Below are 18,085 nucleotides of genomic sequence, written 5' to 3'. Positions count from 1 at the left end.
TTGCCACTTATGTATCACACTGGACTTGAGTTGGAAACATGAAGCGGCTGCATGTATGTCTTCATGGTGGTCTACGCGCTTCTTCAGCAGGGTAGCAGCTAAAATAAGGGTTCATTCATTTTGAGGAAAATGTCACCGGAAGGGGCGGGGCCTCCTACAGTCCAGGCCGGTACCTGCGCTCTGGAATCAGATCTGACCTGGACTGGGGATGCCCCGCCCTTTCCGGTGACGTCAACCCCCTTTAAAAAAAAAAAAATAAAATAAAACCTTCGCTCTAGACGCTGCCCTACCCATGTGTCATTGCTGCTCCATACCGGACTCTTCAGTTTCCGTCTGATGTCGCACTCCGGAGAGTCCAGGCGGTTGCCATAGTTACGTAGGCGGAGTCAGGGTCCCCTCTCCACACCTACTGACAGCTGGAGCAGGTGGTTAGTGCAACTATGCCGCTTGCATCCAAACCGATCCCTGAGCCCCGCAGCATGCCCCAGCACACAGTGCTCCTGCGGACCTACCTGCAGCTGCTGCACAGCCGTCCTGTCCTTACCAAGGCGCTGACCAGGTAATGTAGCCTGCCAGCACTGACGTGCCCGGACATGCAGGGAGCTGTAGTCCTGCCAGTGCTGATCGCTTCTCCTAGTGATCGGCGTCATGACCCCAAATCTGGAGGGATCTCGTCTGTAGACTTTATGAATCGTACACAAACTCTGCAACAGAATTCTATGTTGCTGCATATGAAATGATAGTAACTAAGCCCTGACTGTGATAAGTTACAGTCCTATCAATCCCATCCCGATCCATGGGGATTAGTCAGTCTGATGTGCTGGGATGATCACAGAAGGTGCTGGGGCTGTGGAGTCAGTAAGCCAAACCTCCGACTCCCTCATACATGGCTCATGTTTAATGATAAATTTACTGCAGCACAGATATATATCCGTTAAAAGTCTAGACCAGTGTTTCCCAAACCCCATCCTCATGGCCCCCACAGGTCATGTTTTCAGGATCTCCTTAGTATTGCACAGGTGAGAGAATTCCTGATACCTTTATGATACTTCCATCACCTGTGCAATACCATGGAAATCTTGAAAACATGACCTGTGGGGGGCCGTGAGGATGGGGTTTGGGAAACACTGGTCTAGACCCTTAGATCAGGAATAGGACATTTCATAACTTTCCCAAATTCTTATGAAAAAATATTCCCCACAAACTGCATTGAACTACTGTACCCAATTTATTATATATATTAGGAGTTTGAGTCGGTCCATTTTATACTGACTCCAACTCCACAGCCCTGCTAGTCAGCAGTCTGCTCTAGATGACTATGGGGGTGCAGAGACCCACGCCCACCACACATAAACAGCCGCAGAATGGGTATTTCCATTTTAGAAATGTTTACAACATAGACTATATGGAGAAAAGTATCGGAAATGGGAATTCAGGTTCTTCATTCAGTGCCATTGCCCTGTGTGCATAAAGTACAGCCCAGAAACCAGTCTTTACTACCTTATGTGACAGGAGGTAAAGATCTCACGTGATACCAGCGTGGTCCTGTATAGGCGCCATTGTTGTAGTCTGAATTTTCTTCCATCCTAAGTACTCCACAATCCGCAATCAGTGGTGCTATAGATAAGTGGAAGCGTGAGAGACGGGTCACATAAAGTTAAAGCACAGGGCTGCATAAGGCAGAAAAGTCCCCATCGCTCTACTGACACAATAAGTGGAGACCAGACCTCCTCTGTTATTAACATCAGCACAAACTGCACCCCGAGTTTTCTAGCCGAGCAGCTGCATACAAGCCTTATATCACCAAGCACAATGCCAAGTGCCAGATGGAGTAGTATAAAGCACAGCAGTAGTGGAAATGTTTTCTGTGGAATGACCAATAGCGCTTCTCTATCTGGCATCTGATGGATGAGTGATTTTGGCTTATGCCGGGAGAACGTTACTTGCCTGACTGCATTGTGCCAACTGTAAGTTTTGGTGGAGGAGGGGTAATGCTATGGATTTGTTTTTCAGGGGTTGGTTTAGGCCTCTTAGTTTCAATAAAGGGAAATCTTAATACTTCAACATCCCAAGACATTTTGGACAATTGTAGCTTCCAATGTGGTGGGCACAGTTTGGGGAAGGCCCTTCTCTGTTCCTTCATGACTGATCCCCAGTGCACAGGGCAGGGTCCATAACGGCATGGTTGGGTGAGTTTGGTGTCAAAGAACGTGGCTGGCCCATAGTCCTGACCTCAATCCCATCAAACCCCTTTGGGATGAACTAGAATGGTGATGTGAGCCCTCTCTGTTTGAGATGGTTTAGTGAATCCTGCATTGAGCAGGGAGTTGGACACTATGACCCTGGAGGTCCCTTCCAACTCTACCATTCTATGATTCTCTCACCCAACATCACTAATAAATGATTTTATGGATTAATGGTAAAAAATTCCCACAGACACACTGCAAAATCTTGTAGAAAGTCTTCCCATAAGAAGAAGCTGTTATAGCTTCATTGGCGAGGACCAGCTCCACATTAATGCCTATGGTTTTAGAATGGGAGATCAGTAAAGCTCCTGTAGGCGTAATGTGGACCCACGTAGTGTATATGAAGCCGGATTTGATCCCGATAATGCACATATCTGCGTGCAGACTTTCTGTGAATGAGATTGAGGAAATGGAAAACGTATGTTGTCTTCTGATGTCACATGGATTTTGGCATGAATTGTGCATTAGATTCCAAGCAGACAATCCACCAGTTTGCTTGATGATCACTAATGATCCAGTAGGAAGCGTGCTTGTGATGCATGCATGCAACATCATTCTTAACTGCAGGACCATTGAATCGTCCATTTTCGCTGTGTGTAAATGCCATCTATGGATATTTACACCTGGAGACGATTGCAACGGATCATGATAACTTGCATGAGTACTTGAGCGCTCGGCCTATTATGACAAGTGACATACATCTTATTTTTATTTTACTCATTTATATAGCGCCATTAATTCCGCAGCACTTTACATACATTATCTTCACTGTCCCCATTGGGGCTCACAATCTACACTGCTCAAAAAAATAAAGGGAACACTTAAACAACGGAATATAACTCCAAGTCAATAACACTTCTGTGAAATCAAACTATCCACTTAGGAAGCAACACTGATTGACAATCAATTTCACATGCTGTTCAAATGGAATAGACAATAGATGGAAATTATTGGCAATTATCAAGACACCCCCAATAAAGGAGTGGTTCTGCAGGTGGGGACCATAGACCACATCTCAGTACCAATGCTTTCTGGCTGATGTTTTGGTCACTTTTGAATGTTGGTTGTGCTTTCACACTCGTGGTAGCATGAGACGGACTCTACAACCCACAGAAGTTGCTCAGGTAGTGCAGATCATCCAGGATGGCACATCAATGTGAGCTGTGGCAAGAAGGTTTGCGGTGTCTGTCAGCATAGTGTCCAGAGGCTGTGCTCTTCACAGATGAAAGCAGGTTCACACTGAGCACATGTGACAGACGTGACAGAGTCTGGAGACGCCGTGGAGAGTGATCTCCTGCCTGCAACATCCTTCAGCATAACCGGTTTGGCAGTGGGTCAGTAATGATGTGGGGTGGCATTTCTTTGGAGGGCCGCACAGTCCTCCATGTGCTCGCCAAAGGTAGCCTGACTGCCATTAGGTACCGAGATGAGATCCTCAGACCCCTTGTGAGACCAAATGCTGGTGCGGTTGGCCCTGGGTTCCTCCTAATGCAAGACAATGCCAGACATCATGTGGCTGGAGTGTGTCAGCAGTTCCTGCAAGATGAAGGCATTGAAGCTATGGACTGGCCCGCCCGTTCCCCAGACCTGAATCCGATTGAGCACATCTGGGACATCATGTCTCCCACAATCCACCTGACGTTGCACCACAGACTGTCCAGGAGTTGGCGGATGCTTTAGTCCAGGTCTGGGAGGAGATCCCACAGGAGACCATCTGCAACCTCATCAGGAGCATGCCCAGGCGTTGTAGGGAGGTCATACAGGCACGTGGAGGCCACACACAATACTGAGCCTCATTTTGACTTGTTTTAAGGACATTACATCAAAGTTGGATCAGCCTGTAGTGTCTTTTTCCACTTTAATTTTTGGGGTGACTCCAAATCCAGGCCTCCATTGGTTAATAAATTTGATTTCCATTGATGATTTTTGTGTGATTTTGTTGTCAGCACATTTAACTTTGTACAGAACAAAGTATTCAATGAGAATATTTCATTCATTCAGATCTAGGATGTGTTATTTGAGCGTTCCCTTTATTTTTTTGAGCAGTGTAAATTCCCTATCAGTATGTCTTTGGAGTGGGAGGAAACCAGAGAACCCGGGGGAAACGCATGCAAACACGGGGAGAACATACAAACTCCTTGCAGATGTTGTCCTTGGTGGATTTGAACCCAGGACCCCAGCGCTGCAGTGCTAACCACTGAGCCACCGTGCTGCCCTAATTTATCTTACTTATCCCTGTAACCGCAGACGACTGCTCATTATTTCTACCCATCGGACAAATGAGCCAGTTACTTGGGGCTGTATATCAAGATGTTTTATAAAGTGTGGACACATCTGTATCATTGTAGAAATCTGCTTTTTGTACTTACATTGAAACATCATTTTTATTTACAGCGCAATTCTATCTGCATTGGGGAATCTTTTATCACAGAGCATAGAAAGGAGACGCCGATGTAAAACGTTGCCGAAAAACGTTGACCTGGTGGCACCACTTCGATTTGCTGCATATGGGTAAGGTTGTCTGTTTGCATGGATCTGCTGAAACACGGGAGAGATCTTCATAATAGAAGGAAGAAAGGTCCAGCATTTGATTACGCATATACTATACATTACTCGTAAATCCAGGAGCATTCAGAAGAAATCCATCTGTAGCCTGCTTACATGTTTCTGACCATGGGATTCTTAGCCCTCTGACTTTGCTGGAAAACTATTTAAAATGGTGAAATCTTTTGCCCTAGCATGCTTTTCTTTTCTCTTGTTCATAAGCTTCCAGCAATGAAATTGTTACTATGTCACGTGTGTGCGCCCAGTTGACCTTTTACAGGCTGCAGATTAGCTTGCTGGTATTTCTCAGTTGGAGGTTTCAGGTCAGCCATCATGCCTCCGGTCAAAGAACAGTGTGAACGGCTAGGGATTCCTTATTAGTGATTATTCTCTTTTCCAACTAGGTTCAAAATGTTTTCGACAGGTCTTCCATATAATCCTATCTAACGACAGCATAAAGGGGAGATGGTCATCTCAATGTGTTCTATGATTTAATTCAATCTTTTCAAATACAAAGAAGTTTTATATGGTCTCTCACCATGGCGACGCATACATGTGCATGAGACATGTATACACTAAAGCAGGAGTGGGCAATTAAATTTTCCCTTGGGGGGGCCACATGAGAGACACTGACTGTTGTGGAGGTCCGAACCAATAGGCTGAAATTAATTGTTCAATATTAATATTAACATAAAATAATTAATATCACTTAATATTGAGCCAAAATAAGTATGCTGACATCCCCCATATACCGTATGAGCCCCCACATAGCCTCTTATACAGTATAAACCTGCACATAGACCCTCTTGTATACAGTATGAGCCCCCACAGAGTCTCTTGTATACAGTATGAGCCCCCACAGAGTCTCTTGTATACAGTATGAGCCCCCAGAAAGACTCTTGTATACAGTATGAGCCCCCACAGAGCCTCTTTTATACAGTGTGAGCCCCCGCAGAGCCTCTTTTATACAGTGTGAGCCCCCACAGAGCCTCTTTTATACAGTATGAGCCCCCACAGAGACTGACTCCGCAGTGTACAGTTGATGCGATGAAATGATGCCATTGCAACTGCTATCTCGCACGCTGTTTGGTGGAAGATGGAGTCCGCAGCTTCATCCTCCACCAATGTATTCACAGCTGTCTGTATCCCGAACATGCTGATTGCGGTGACAGCAGGCGGCGGATGGATTGTGGCCGAGGGCATGGTGCGGCTCGTGGCCAACTGTTTCACCCCTTTGGCTCTCTCCATCTGCAGGCGAGACTTGGAACAGCCAGAGGGCTGGATGTGGCTCACTGGCCACAGTTTGCCCAGGTCTGCACTAAAGGGTTAGGACCATTTTCAAAGAAACATTATTTTGAGGCAATAAAAAAACAAACACATTTTTGCAAGACTATGTATGGCCTTGCTTCCTGACTTTTTACTATGGTGCAGTATCTGCTGTTCAATACAAATTGTGTAGTTAAAAAATATAATCCAACATTTCTTAATATGTCAGCTGTTTCAGTTATGCCGACTTGTAAAGTTACCTATTCTTTCCCCCAGATTATTCTTCACCGGGCCGCTGTCCCATTACTTCTATTTGTTTCTGGAGCAGTGGGTGCCCTCCTCGCTGCCGCTGGCTGGACTACGTCGCCTCCTCCTTGACCGGTTGATTATTGCTCCCGCTTTCCTAATTCTCTTCTTTATTGTAATGAATTTTCTTGAAGTAAGTGTTTCTACTCCTCTTTTCCAGTCTGATCTGAGGGCGGCAGGTATCCTGCATCTGTCCTATTTTAATACAGAGCATAGGTGCACAATGCCTGCTTCTTGTGTATGAGACCTAGGAGGTACCTATAGATGTCCCCTCCCGATGCAGGAGGTAGAAGTAGGATACTTTGCTCCATACTATCATGTTGGGAAATATGATTACATCTTTTCTAAATATTTTTTTATTTTATCCATCAGGGTAAAAACATGAAGTCACTGAATCGGAAACTGAAGGAGAGCTACTGGTCAGCTCTAAAGATGAACTGGAAAGTTTGGACCCCATTTCAGTATATCAATGTAAATTATGTTCCAGTGCAGGTAAGAACAATGGCACAGATTATATAATGGTCTACCTCTACTGGAAAATAAGAAAACGTCAGCTCTTAGATCTGACTAGTAGCTTGGGAATCTTAAAATCATAATTTTACATTGGAATCAGAGAAGACAGCGTTTTTGGAGTTCAAATCCCTTCTATAAATCCATTTAAAAAATGGAAAGTGTCAAGCCTTCATTCTGCCCAGAGGCTCACTATAGCCACAAGTAAGTAATTAAAGAGAATCTCTGCACTAAATGACTGTTCAAACCAAACACACCCTGGGTATAGCCTAGCAGTTAAGCACACCTTCCCGCCTACTTGTTTTCTAATAATCTCTGCTCCCTCCCCTCTTGCTTGATTGACAGCTTTCGCTTTACTGGAGCTAGAGAAAGGCAGAGATAGAAAAGATGAAATGCATGTAGGTGGGACGGTGCAATAAACTATTTGGCTACACCAAGGGTGCACTGAGCATCTGATTGGTTTGAGTAGTCATTTTGTGCTGACAAATTCCATTGTGCACACGACCATATTCTCGGTCCAAGTGCAATGTGTTAAAAAAATACAGATCGCACTCGGACCAATGTTATTCAATAGAATAGTGCAGATGAACGATTTTTTTCACTGACTGAATCTGGGGGGGGGGGGGGAATCAGCCTGCACAATTTTTCTCTGAAAATCGGATAACACTCGCCTCTTCAAGTCTGTGGGTGTGAGGGGGAAAAAAATCGGATGTCATGCAGAGCCACGGTATAACATCCGATTTTTATGGATACATTGCAATTTTGTAACATAGGAAGCTGTAAATGATTAATAGCTGCTGCTGTAAAAACCGATAGTATACGGACAGTACACGGATGACAAGTGAGAAAGATATCGTCCCACTTTTCTGGATGCAACTCTGATTTTGACTCTATCCTTAGAAAGAGAATCACTTGGGACAGGTGTACTTCAATGGAAGTGAAGCCATCGTTCTGACTCCATACCCCCTATAGCTCATTGTATTTTATGTGCATTAAAAAAACAAAAGGAAATCTTACCAAGATTTTTATTTAACTTTCCTTTCTCTTCAGTTCCGAGTATTATTTGCAAATATAGTCGCCTTCTTCTGGTATGCATACTTGGCTTCCACAAGGAAATGACCGAGACAGCCATCTGTGGTGCCAACGATGGGCCAGTCCGAAGAAACTACAATGACAACAGGAACCAACTAATTTTTCTAAGCAATAATTTTTCAAGACTGAACTTTTACTGTAACATTTCTTTAAAAAGTTAATTGTAATAATTTGTTATGTTAAAGGGTCAGTTGTAAAATATGTGCCAGTAATACAGAAGAAATCTAGAGAGAATTATTTTAGAAAACTGTTGTCAAGGAAGAACGGAGCTGCATTACGTCACAAAATAATTGAGATTGAATTTTAACAGGACTTAGTCTTCTAATGTGGAGTCATCATGTAATTTTGCAGTTTACAGCTACTTCTCAATGTCGTGCCAACAGCCCTAAGTGGATTCACCAAGGAGCCACACCATTTTAGACTTATCCAAGGCATGCCAAAAACTGTGCTAGTGTAAAGCTGGTCATGAACTTCAGGCTGGATTCACAAATGTAGTTTCTTTTAGCTAAAGCCAAGAGTGGGTCCTAAAAGAGAGACAAATTATGAACGAGGGACTTTTATTTCATTCCTGGGCCAAGCGTACATGCAGGGTTGCCAACTTGACTTTTTATTTTTTCTGGACGGCTTACCAAAAAATCACGGACAATATTTTTTACGGACACATTGGAAAACCATAACAAATCATTATGATTATAAGTGATACATGTCCCAGCCCATCATTCTGATAAGAAGACATCAGCTGCATTCACTGTAAAATGTTGAAAATTACAGACAAAATAATCTGTATAAGTTTCTGCTGATTCAAAAAAATCCTCAATTTATTTTTTTTCTACGGACAGGGCAAAAATGTGCCATATTTTTATGGACTGTCCTGGAGTTTCTGGACGGTTGGCAACCCTGCGTACGTGTTTGAGAAGGTTATTGAGAAAAATGGCAATTCAGCAATTACCTAAGGCATGTGGCCAGTGTAAGTGTTGGCTTCCAGACATCCCTGGTAAAACATATCTCCCATTGGAATATTTTTCTATAAATACATTTCATATAGGAGACTTTATTAGATCTGTTTTAAAGAGGACCTTTCACTGTTTAACTGCCTACCTCAACATAAAGGGGCTGAAGAATAAACAAAAACCTAAAGAGATGAACTGGAATATAAGTTTTGGCTGAAGAGTTGATGAAAATGTTTTTTATCCACTATAGGCTACTGAATTTTATTGTGACCAATATGCAAATCTCCTGTTTAACCAAGGTGGAATTAACAGAGATTTTTCTCTGGGGGCCTTTACAACTCACCTCTATGATTGACGCTACTCAATCATAGCACAACAGCGTCCTATGGGAGGGGGGAATAAACACAGCCAGAGAAGGTCAAAACACTGATGTCTTACTTTACCACGCTGAGAGCTCCTCACTCCTGTCCCTGCGTGGCGCACCGGAGCAGCATTTGTCACCGACACTGCTCTTCTACTACTCCAGGCATCAGGGAATAAGAAGATTGATGGTATGCCCGATACCTGTACGAAGACCAGAGCATTGTAAGCAACAGTCACTGCTGGACCGATGTGCTCCACTGTGCCTCGCTGTGGCGGTCCTCTTTTCCCAGCACTGTAATGATAGAGTTCTGAGTGTGGTCAAGTGAGACACATCAGTACATAGCAGGTCACGCTGAAGATACTTGTTTTTACTTTCTTTAAGGCTGTTAGTTTTTTTTTTTCTCCCCTGTATGATGTTATCTTTTTATGATTGGGCAGCACTTTACAGGGAAAAAAAAGTAAATGCCCTCAGAGAAGAATCTCTATTAACATGTCCTTAGTTGAAAGTCAAATTTGCTCATTGAATGCACTAAAATTCAGAAGCCAATTATCCCCACAATGGAGTGTTTGGTAAAAAAAATAAATAAATAAATAAAATCAGATTTTCAGATCCTTTATGGTGACGCACGCAGTTACAAATAGAAGGAAAAAAAGCAGTGAAAGGTCTTCGTTAACATGATCAGCGCCAGGCTGAAATGTTAGAGATTTCCTGATTTTTCTCTCTTGACAGCAGATAAGATAAAAATAAGGCGTAGACATATTGTATTTCAATATATCTGATACTTTGTTCCTATGGGAGTTAAGATGCTGCCATCTTCGTGATGGAATGGGGAAGAATAGTTGTTGTCTACATCCAGCTATTGTAAGTTTATGACCTGCTTCAGGCTGTAGTACAGTGTCCCCCAACTCCAGTCCTCGAGCCACCAACAGTGCTAGTTTTCAGGATTGCCATAATATTGCCCATGTAATAATTCCATCACCTGTGCAATATACTAGGGAATTACTGAAAACATGATCTGTTGGGGAACACTGCTATAGTATGTTCATGTTTCTACGAGAATTTAAAACCAGGGCAGTGGATTCAGTAAGCCGAGGTTCTGACTCCAACTCCACTATTTTTCCACAATAAATATCCAGCTACTTCATAAATGGCCAATAAATAGTAATAAGAAATTTTAGTTTAGCAAAATGGTAACATCACTGTTGTTTAAAGGGGTTTTCCCACGAACAAAGTACACTTTAATCAACAGATCTTGGTATAAAGATAGCTTCCACATTTGGATGTGTTTAAATAAAATGTTCCTGTGCTGAGATAATCTTACAAATGTGCCCCTGCTGTGTACTGTGTAATGGATGTGTCTGACTGTGCAGAAACATGTCTGATCATACCACAACTCCTGGCAGAGGAGGAGCAAAAGAGTATACAGACATTACAGCAGGAGATGGCAGCTGATTCTTGAGGTAAAACATGTTTAAAAACAAGCAGCAAATGTTTTACTTGACAGAAAGCAGTAGCTATGATCTCCTGCTGTAATGTCTGTATACTCTTTTGCTTCCTCCCCTGTCCAGGAGCTGTGGTATGATCAGACCATATTCCTGCACGGTCAGACACAGCCATTACACAGTACACAGCAGGGGCACATTTATAAGATTATCTCAGCACAGGAACATTTTATTTAAACACCTCCAATTGTGGAAATTATTATTATTCAAAGATCTATTGGTTAAAATGTACTTTGTTTGTGGGAAAACCAATTTAAATAATATTATTTTTTCTAAACTCCTTATTTAACATTTTGAAATGTGTCTCTATTGCCATGAAAGCTAATAACTTAATTAACCAATATTAATAATGGATGAAATTGATTTTTAAGATGGAATTGGCTTTCTACTGACTCCAACAAAAACGAACTACGATTCCACGGCCCTGTTGGAAATGATGCACACGTTGTCTGCGTATGGCAGGCTGCCTTCCCATAACTCAGAAGTATGTTTGTCTGACTGCTGGTGTAGAAAATCCTTCTTATTGGAGTGATACAAGTAAAGGGTGCCAAAAGGTTTGGGGCATTTAATAACACTTTTCTATGTGGTGAGGCCTTTTTCCTGTAACATATTGTTTTAATTATTAATGCGCACATTCTGTGATTTATTGTTCACTTTTTCAATAAACCAACAGTGCTATAAGGGGTTTTATAGATCGTTGCTGTTTCTTTATGCTTCTGCATGGATTTTGGCTTGGAACATTGGAAAGTTTAATCCTGAAGCTTATTTGTGAACCTGATCGACAGCTACAAGACTTCCAGCAGAACTCTAGAGAAAGTTTACAAATGTCCTAGATCTATGTCATTGTAAGGCATCGCTTATATCACTGTACAACAGAGGCATTTAGACATGGGGATCAAACCAGGTATGTACAATGGTCTGATCAGTGACTTTGTTCAACTCTTCATAAGGTATAGCAGTCTGCTCCAAAATACTTAATGCCCTTCATGATTTCTTGACCAAGTTGTTCTATTTTTGGAGTTGGCGAAGGGCTGTTTGTGGTCCTTTTTTTTTTTTTTTTGTAATCCATGTGGGGCCAGGTAATATAAACTTTTCTAGTTATCTCCTTGCTGTCTTGCACTTTGTAGTGTCGAAAGGAGAATGAATGCAGAATTAGGCTACGAAGGGTTTGCTTATGGTATGTAACCTGGAAACTGCTGAGCACTATATACTAGCTGTAGAAACAAAATGATAGACTAAATGGGCACTGTCATTTCAACAAACTGTGTAAATCAAAAGCAAGAGTAAGAAACTTGGTAATATATCTTGTGAGAAATACTTCTAAAATCCTGATATTCACCTGCCTGGGCTCCAGCACAACGCCTTGCTCCTTTCGCCTGTGGCTGGCTGTTTTTGCCATAGTCCACATGGGGTTACTCTGGTAACTCGGCAAACACCTCTGACATTATCACTAAGTCTGACTTGTGCTTTAGCCAGCTACCTGAGTATTTGGGAAGCATAGTCCCTAGCTACTATATGTTTTAAATGAGTTTGTCTCATTATCGACTTCACTCTGCTCCAACCAGGTGTCTAATCTCCCCCGGAAAACTTCTGTTATTCAGCAATCTGCAACTACTTTCTAGTTCAGTCATGAGGACTGGTGCTATTTCACTATCAATTGTGCTATAACAAAAATGTACCTTATTACAATCTCACCTCTGCTAATGCTGGTGCATTTCAGACCTGTCTCTGCAAGCAAGGTACCAAACTATTCGCCTCTAAAGTTCTCTTCCTGTGAACAACCTCTAATCAGGCTTAAGTTATTAGATTGCCTGTACATCTACTGTTCTTGTGTGTAATCATATCTTTGCAAATAAGTTACCAGATAGATGGATAGGCAATCTGCTGTTCCCTTGTGTATCCGCACATCTGGTTCTGCTTTGTCTGGTGCTTCCAGCTTCATTGGTATGTCATAGCCCCCTGCCCTAGTCCTCGCTGATTCATGTGTTGTACAGAAAGACCCGCTCTGCTGCACCATGAACTCCGGTCTTTTTTGCTCACCCTGAGCAACAGCTTAGCGAATCCACTGCACCGGGTGAGCCTCCAACAAATCCTTTGGACTACCAGTTCACTGAGGAAGCAGATCACAGTGGTCTTTTGAAGTCTATGGAGGGGGAGAAAAAGTGAAATCAACCAAGAGCTGTATTTCTAGCTATAATGCTCAGTACTGCAGCATGAAATCATACTCTACCCAATAGCCCAGTTCACTGAGGGAGCAGATTACAGCAGTGTTTTGAAATATATGGAGGGGATGGAGCAGAATGAAATCACCCAAGAATTGTATTTCCAGCTACACTGCTCAGCACTGCAGTATCAAGGCTATCTCTACCCACCAGCTCAAAAACAACTAAAAATGACAGATGATAAAGCCATTTAATGACCAGATTGGTGTTAATCTTCATGTGCACTCATGACAGCTTATTCTGAAATGACAGGTACGATTTAAAAATAAAGTATTTGCAAAGGTGCCTATTGTTTATGATGTAATAGAGCAGGGAAAAACATACTTATGAAGGTAAACATAAAGGCTTGGGTTCCAGAGGAGTTTTTTTCTACTGAATATATTGCTGTTTTGTAGAAAAATATTGACAAAATCTACAACATGTTAATGAGACCTTTAGGATTCTAGGAGTTTGACATAGACATAGGCAGGAATCTCACCCCTGTATTCCTATCTGCATTTTACCATGGGCACTTTCAAGTTTTGTGGTGTCGAGCACATGTTCACTGAACAAGTTGAAAAAAACCAGACCTAGTTAACCTTTGCATCCTAAGCTCTTTCTACTTTATCAACTGTGAACAATCATATTGAGCAGAAAATTCACTATTCATACACCACGACTTTCAGGATATACACTGTGTTCCAAATTATTATGCAAATAATATTTTCTCAGATTTTCCCAAATTACCTATATGAATTGCAGTCATTGTAATTTTCCAGTCAAATAACTATTAGAGTACAAGTGAAAGGTTTTTGTACAAACTGCCTATGATAACAGTATATTTTTAAAAAAAATCAAAAACTCAAACTGCACTCAAAATGCATGTTCCAAATTATTATGCACAGCAGAGTTTTCAACCTTTTCATTTTAATAAAGAACAAAAAAATGGTCATTTTTGAAATTATAAGCATTAGCAAGTTATTACAAACTGAAATCAAACAGTTTTCAACTCAAAACTTTATTCTAGGTGATGTTACATTTGCACATAGGACCCCTTGGTCGAAAGGAGCTTCTGAACTCACTCATCCATTGAATTTGTCAGGTTTTGGATGGTTTCTGCTTCAATTGTTTTGCATGAGGACAGAATACCCTCCCAGAGCTGTTGCTTAGATGTGAACTGCCTCCCGCCATCATAGACACTCCTTTTGATGATGCTCCAGAGGTTCTCAATGGGGTTGAGGTCAGGGGAGCATGGGGGTCACACCATAAGTTTGTCCCCTTTTATGCCCATAGCAGCCAGAGATGCAGATGTGTTATGTGCAGCATGAGACGGGGCATTATCATTTCAAAAATGACCATTTTTTTGTTCTTTATTAAAATGTAAAGGTAGAAAACTCTGCTGTGCATAATAATTTGGAACATGCATTTTGAGTGCAGTTTGAGTGTTTTATTTTTTTAAAAATATACTGTTATCATAGGCAGTTTGTACAAAAACCTTTCAATTGTACTCTAATAGTTATTTGACTGGAAAATTACAATGACTGCAATTCATATAGGTAATTTGGGAAAATCTGAGAAAATATTATTTGCATAATAATTTGGAACACAGTGTATAGTGGAAAAGGGGATAATACTGTGGTAAAAAAGAAGTTCTGAGGTCCTTGAAGTTTGAAGAATATGTAGTTTATTCTCAACGCATTTCAAAGTCTACCTGATATCTCACATTGCAAAGGATGAAATGCACAGTGAATATCCGCTTCATAAATGTAATATCTGCAGCGACATTTCAGGTTTCATAACTTCTCATCCACTATGCTGGTACAGTCACCAACTACAATTACGACCTGTGTGAACTACCCCTTACAATTTTAAAGACACTATTGATTTGTTAACGGCTAAAGACTTACAACCCCTTCTCCAACTTTGATAAGACTTGACCATTTCAGCCTGTTACGAATTCATGTCATACCCCTGAGGAAGCCTGAAAAGGCGTAACGCGTGGGGTTTCCCTTTTGTACCTTCAGGTTTCCACTCCTTTTTTATTCACAGGTTGCTACAATGCCAGTTTATTCCATATATCTCTAGACACTCAATTGTCATGGGTGGTAGATAGGATCTGATTATTAATCTAGAAACGGACCAAGGGGTACACTACTGGTCTAGGGGTATATTGATATATGTATAGCTATAATTTATGCTAATGGTGTCCATATGTTTAGCTAATAAACTTTGTATATACTTTCTGGTTAACTCATGGTTTTATGGGCTACATTTATTGGTACTATACAAATATTTTATGTTCCGGTGCTTCATATTTCACTATAGTAGGTTACAATTCACCTGTTACGAATTCTGCCACATCTTGGCACCATAGATTTGGCCCTCTCCTGAACCTCACCAATAATACCTTTAGGCCCGATTTATCAATGCCTTTGTTCCTGTGTTCATTCTAGTTTTGTGTTTTTTAGCTCCTTTATTTTTTTTATGTGCTTGCCTATTTTTCTTGTTTCGTGGGTGGAGTTTTGGTGCAATTCCACTCCACTCTCCCTGGTTTATTTTTTGAGCATGCTAAAATTTTCGCACATTTTTTGCGATTGTGGTGCCAAATTGCGACACTGTTTAAAAGTCACAAAAAAGCCCTCTTTTCTTTGTGCCAAATTCATGAATTTCCTGCACTTTTTTGATAAATTTGGGCACGGCTTGGAGTTGCATCTAAATTTTGCAACTTTTGGAGTCTGCACGCCAGAATCTCCCAACTCCAGCAGGTGCTCTCCTGATACATGAAAAGGTATATGACTCCAACATGCCCCCTCAAGACCAGCCTATGACCCAGATTCATCAATCTCTGTGTGCCTTTTCTTTGGAGTAAAAATGGTTCCAATAGTGACTTACTTTTGCCTAATTCATTATTTAATTTGGGTCTTTAAGTTTAACTTTACTTGGTTTCATGTGTTGTTTTTTTTATATTTTGTTCTGCATTTGGAGTATGGTTTTACTAACCCAGATGTTTTAGCCAAATTCATCATTTGCGCTGTTTTGAAATGTCACAAAAGTCTTGCGCAGTTGTACTACAGTACAATGCAAGGTTGTACAAAAATCTTGCTAATTGAGGGTTTTCACACCAGTTTCAGCCGGATCTGAAATGGGCAGAGCAAAGGCAGGACAGGGGTGTGATGGGGCGTAGCAACGCTCGCTAGTTTAATTCACGACGAACTGTGGCAAGGCGCATGCCACTTTTAAGAGTCACCTGATTCAGACAAATACAATTAATTATCCCACATCGAACTCACCAGTTACATAGTTTTACATAGTTTATAAGGCCAAAAAAAGACAAGCGTCCATCCAGTTCAGCCTATTTCTTGTGCACTGCAGCTATTCCGCAGCGTTGATCCAGGGGAAGGCAAAAAAAAAACCATGCGGTATAGGCCAATTTACATCATTGAGGAAAAATTCACTTCCCGACTCCAATCTGGCAGTCAGTTAATTAATCCAGGGATTTAATCTATCACTAAGCATAAGATGTAATTTTATTGTTCTCAAGAAAGGCATCCAGGCCTCTCTTGAACTCATTAAGTGAGTTGGACATCACCACTTCCTCTCCCAGAAAGTGCCAGAGTCTCACGGCTCTGACCGTAAAGAATCCCCTTCTATGCTGGTGCAGGAACCTCCTTTCCTCCAGACGCACAGTGTGCCCCCTCATCTTTGTCACCATCCTTGGTATAAACAGGTTATGGGAGAGATCTCTGTACTGCCCCATGATGTATTTATACATGTTTATGAGGTCTCCCCTAAGCCTTCTCTTTTCCAACGTAAATAGGCCTAATTTTGACAACCTCTCTGGGTATTCTAGTCCCTCCATTCCCTTTATTACCTTAGTTGCCCTCCTTTGTACCCTCTCTAGCTCCGATATGTCTTTCCTGAGCACCGGAGCCCAGAACTGTGCACAATATTCTAAGTGCGGCCTTACCAGCGCTTTATACAGAGGAAGAACAATGTTCTCATCATATGCCCCTATTCCTCTTCTGATGCATGCCATGACTCTATTTGCCTTCGCAGCTGCTGCCTGACACTGGGCACTCCAATTTAATTTGCTGTTAACCAAGACGCCCAGGTCCTTCTCCATGTCAGATTTCCCCAAAGGTTTCCCATTTAATATGTATGGGTGACTGCTGTTTTTCTTTCCCATGTGCATGACCTTACATTTATCGGCATTGAACCCCATTTGCCATTTTTTGGCCCAACTCCCCAATTTATCTATTTCCTCCTGTAGCTGTGCCCTATCCTCATCTGTATTAACTACTTTACAAAGTTTAGTATCATCTGCAAATATTGCTATTTTACTATGCAACCATCATTAATATATTAAATAATATAGGGCCCAAGACAGACCCTTGAGACACCCCGCTAGTAACCCTGACACCCCCTGAGCTTACTCCATTGATAACCACCCTCTGCTTTCTATCACTCAGCCAGCTATTTACCCACTTGCACACATTATCCCCCAGACCAAGCATTCTCATTTTATATACCAACCTTTTGTGTGGCACGGTATCAAACGCTTTGGAGAAGTCAAGGTATACAACATCCACTGACTCTCCCCGGTCCAGCTGTGAGCTCACCTCCTCGTAGAAGGCGATCAGGTTTGTTTGGCAGGAGCGATCCCTCATGAATCCATGTTGATATGGAGTTAGACAGTTATTATCATTAAGATATTCTACAATAGCATCTCTAAGAAATCCTTCAAACAATTTACCCACAACAGACGTTAAGCTTACTGGTCTATAGTTCCCAGAGTCCCTTTTAGACCCCTTTTTTGAATATTGGTACCACATTTGCTTGGCGCCAGTCTAGTGGGACAGTCCCTGTCCATAAAGAGTGCTTCAATATAAGACACAGCGGTCTGTCTATCACATTACTTAATTCTTTTAGTACCCGGGGGTGTATGTCATCTGGGCCTGGTGACTTGTCTATTTTGATATTATTTAGGTGTTTCTGAACTTCCTCCTGGGTTAGGTGGGTGATATTTAGCGGAGGGTTTACTTTATCACTCAGCATTTCCTCCGATAAATTGTTTTCTTTTGTGAAAACAGTGGAGAAGAAGCTA

General features: G+C 41.7%; 1 protein-coding gene across 1 annotated transcript; it reads left to right on the top strand.

Annotated features, from left to right (window-relative positions):
- Positions 1-240: 240 nt before the first annotated feature.
- Positions 241-9,724, top strand: PXMP2 (peroxisomal membrane protein 2). Its single transcript, XM_073671172.1, has 5 exons — positions 241-559; positions 4,641-4,757; positions 6,333-6,495; positions 6,735-6,854; positions 7,923-9,724. Exons 1-5 carry the CDS (start codon positions 441-443, stop codon positions 7,989-7,991), a joined length of 588 nt encoding a protein of 195 aa, XP_073527273.1. The 5' UTR covers positions 241-440; the 3' UTR covers positions 7,992-9,724.
- Positions 9,725-18,085: the final 8,361 nt, after the last annotated feature.

The sequence above is a fragment of the Phyllobates terribilis genome, unplaced genomic scaffold (assembly GCF_046119375.1).
Source record: "Phyllobates terribilis strain yellow unplaced genomic scaffold, ASM4611937v1 Scaffold_1__5_contigs__length_1240528914, whole genome shotgun sequence".
Taxonomy (NCBI): Eukaryota; Metazoa; Chordata; class Amphibia; order Anura; family Dendrobatidae; genus Phyllobates; species Phyllobates terribilis.
The sequence above is the reverse complement of the archived record's forward strand: the minus strand, read 5'-3'. Positions and strand labels throughout refer to the sequence as shown.

Bases quoted from the DNA above. Each gene is read 5' to 3' on its own strand.
- PXMP2 (XM_073671172.1), top strand. From the start codon at position 441: ATGCCGCTTGCATCCAAACCGATCCCTGAGCCCCGCAGCATGCCCCAG. The intron at 4,758-6,332 runs GTAAGGTTGTCT...TCTTTCCCCCAG, and splicing joins CTTCGATTTGCTGCATATGG to ATTATTCTTCACCGGGCCGC. The intron at 6,855-7,922 runs GTAAGAACAATG...CTTTCTCTTCAG, and splicing joins TAAATTATGTTCCAGTGCAG to TTCCGAGTATTATTTGCAAA.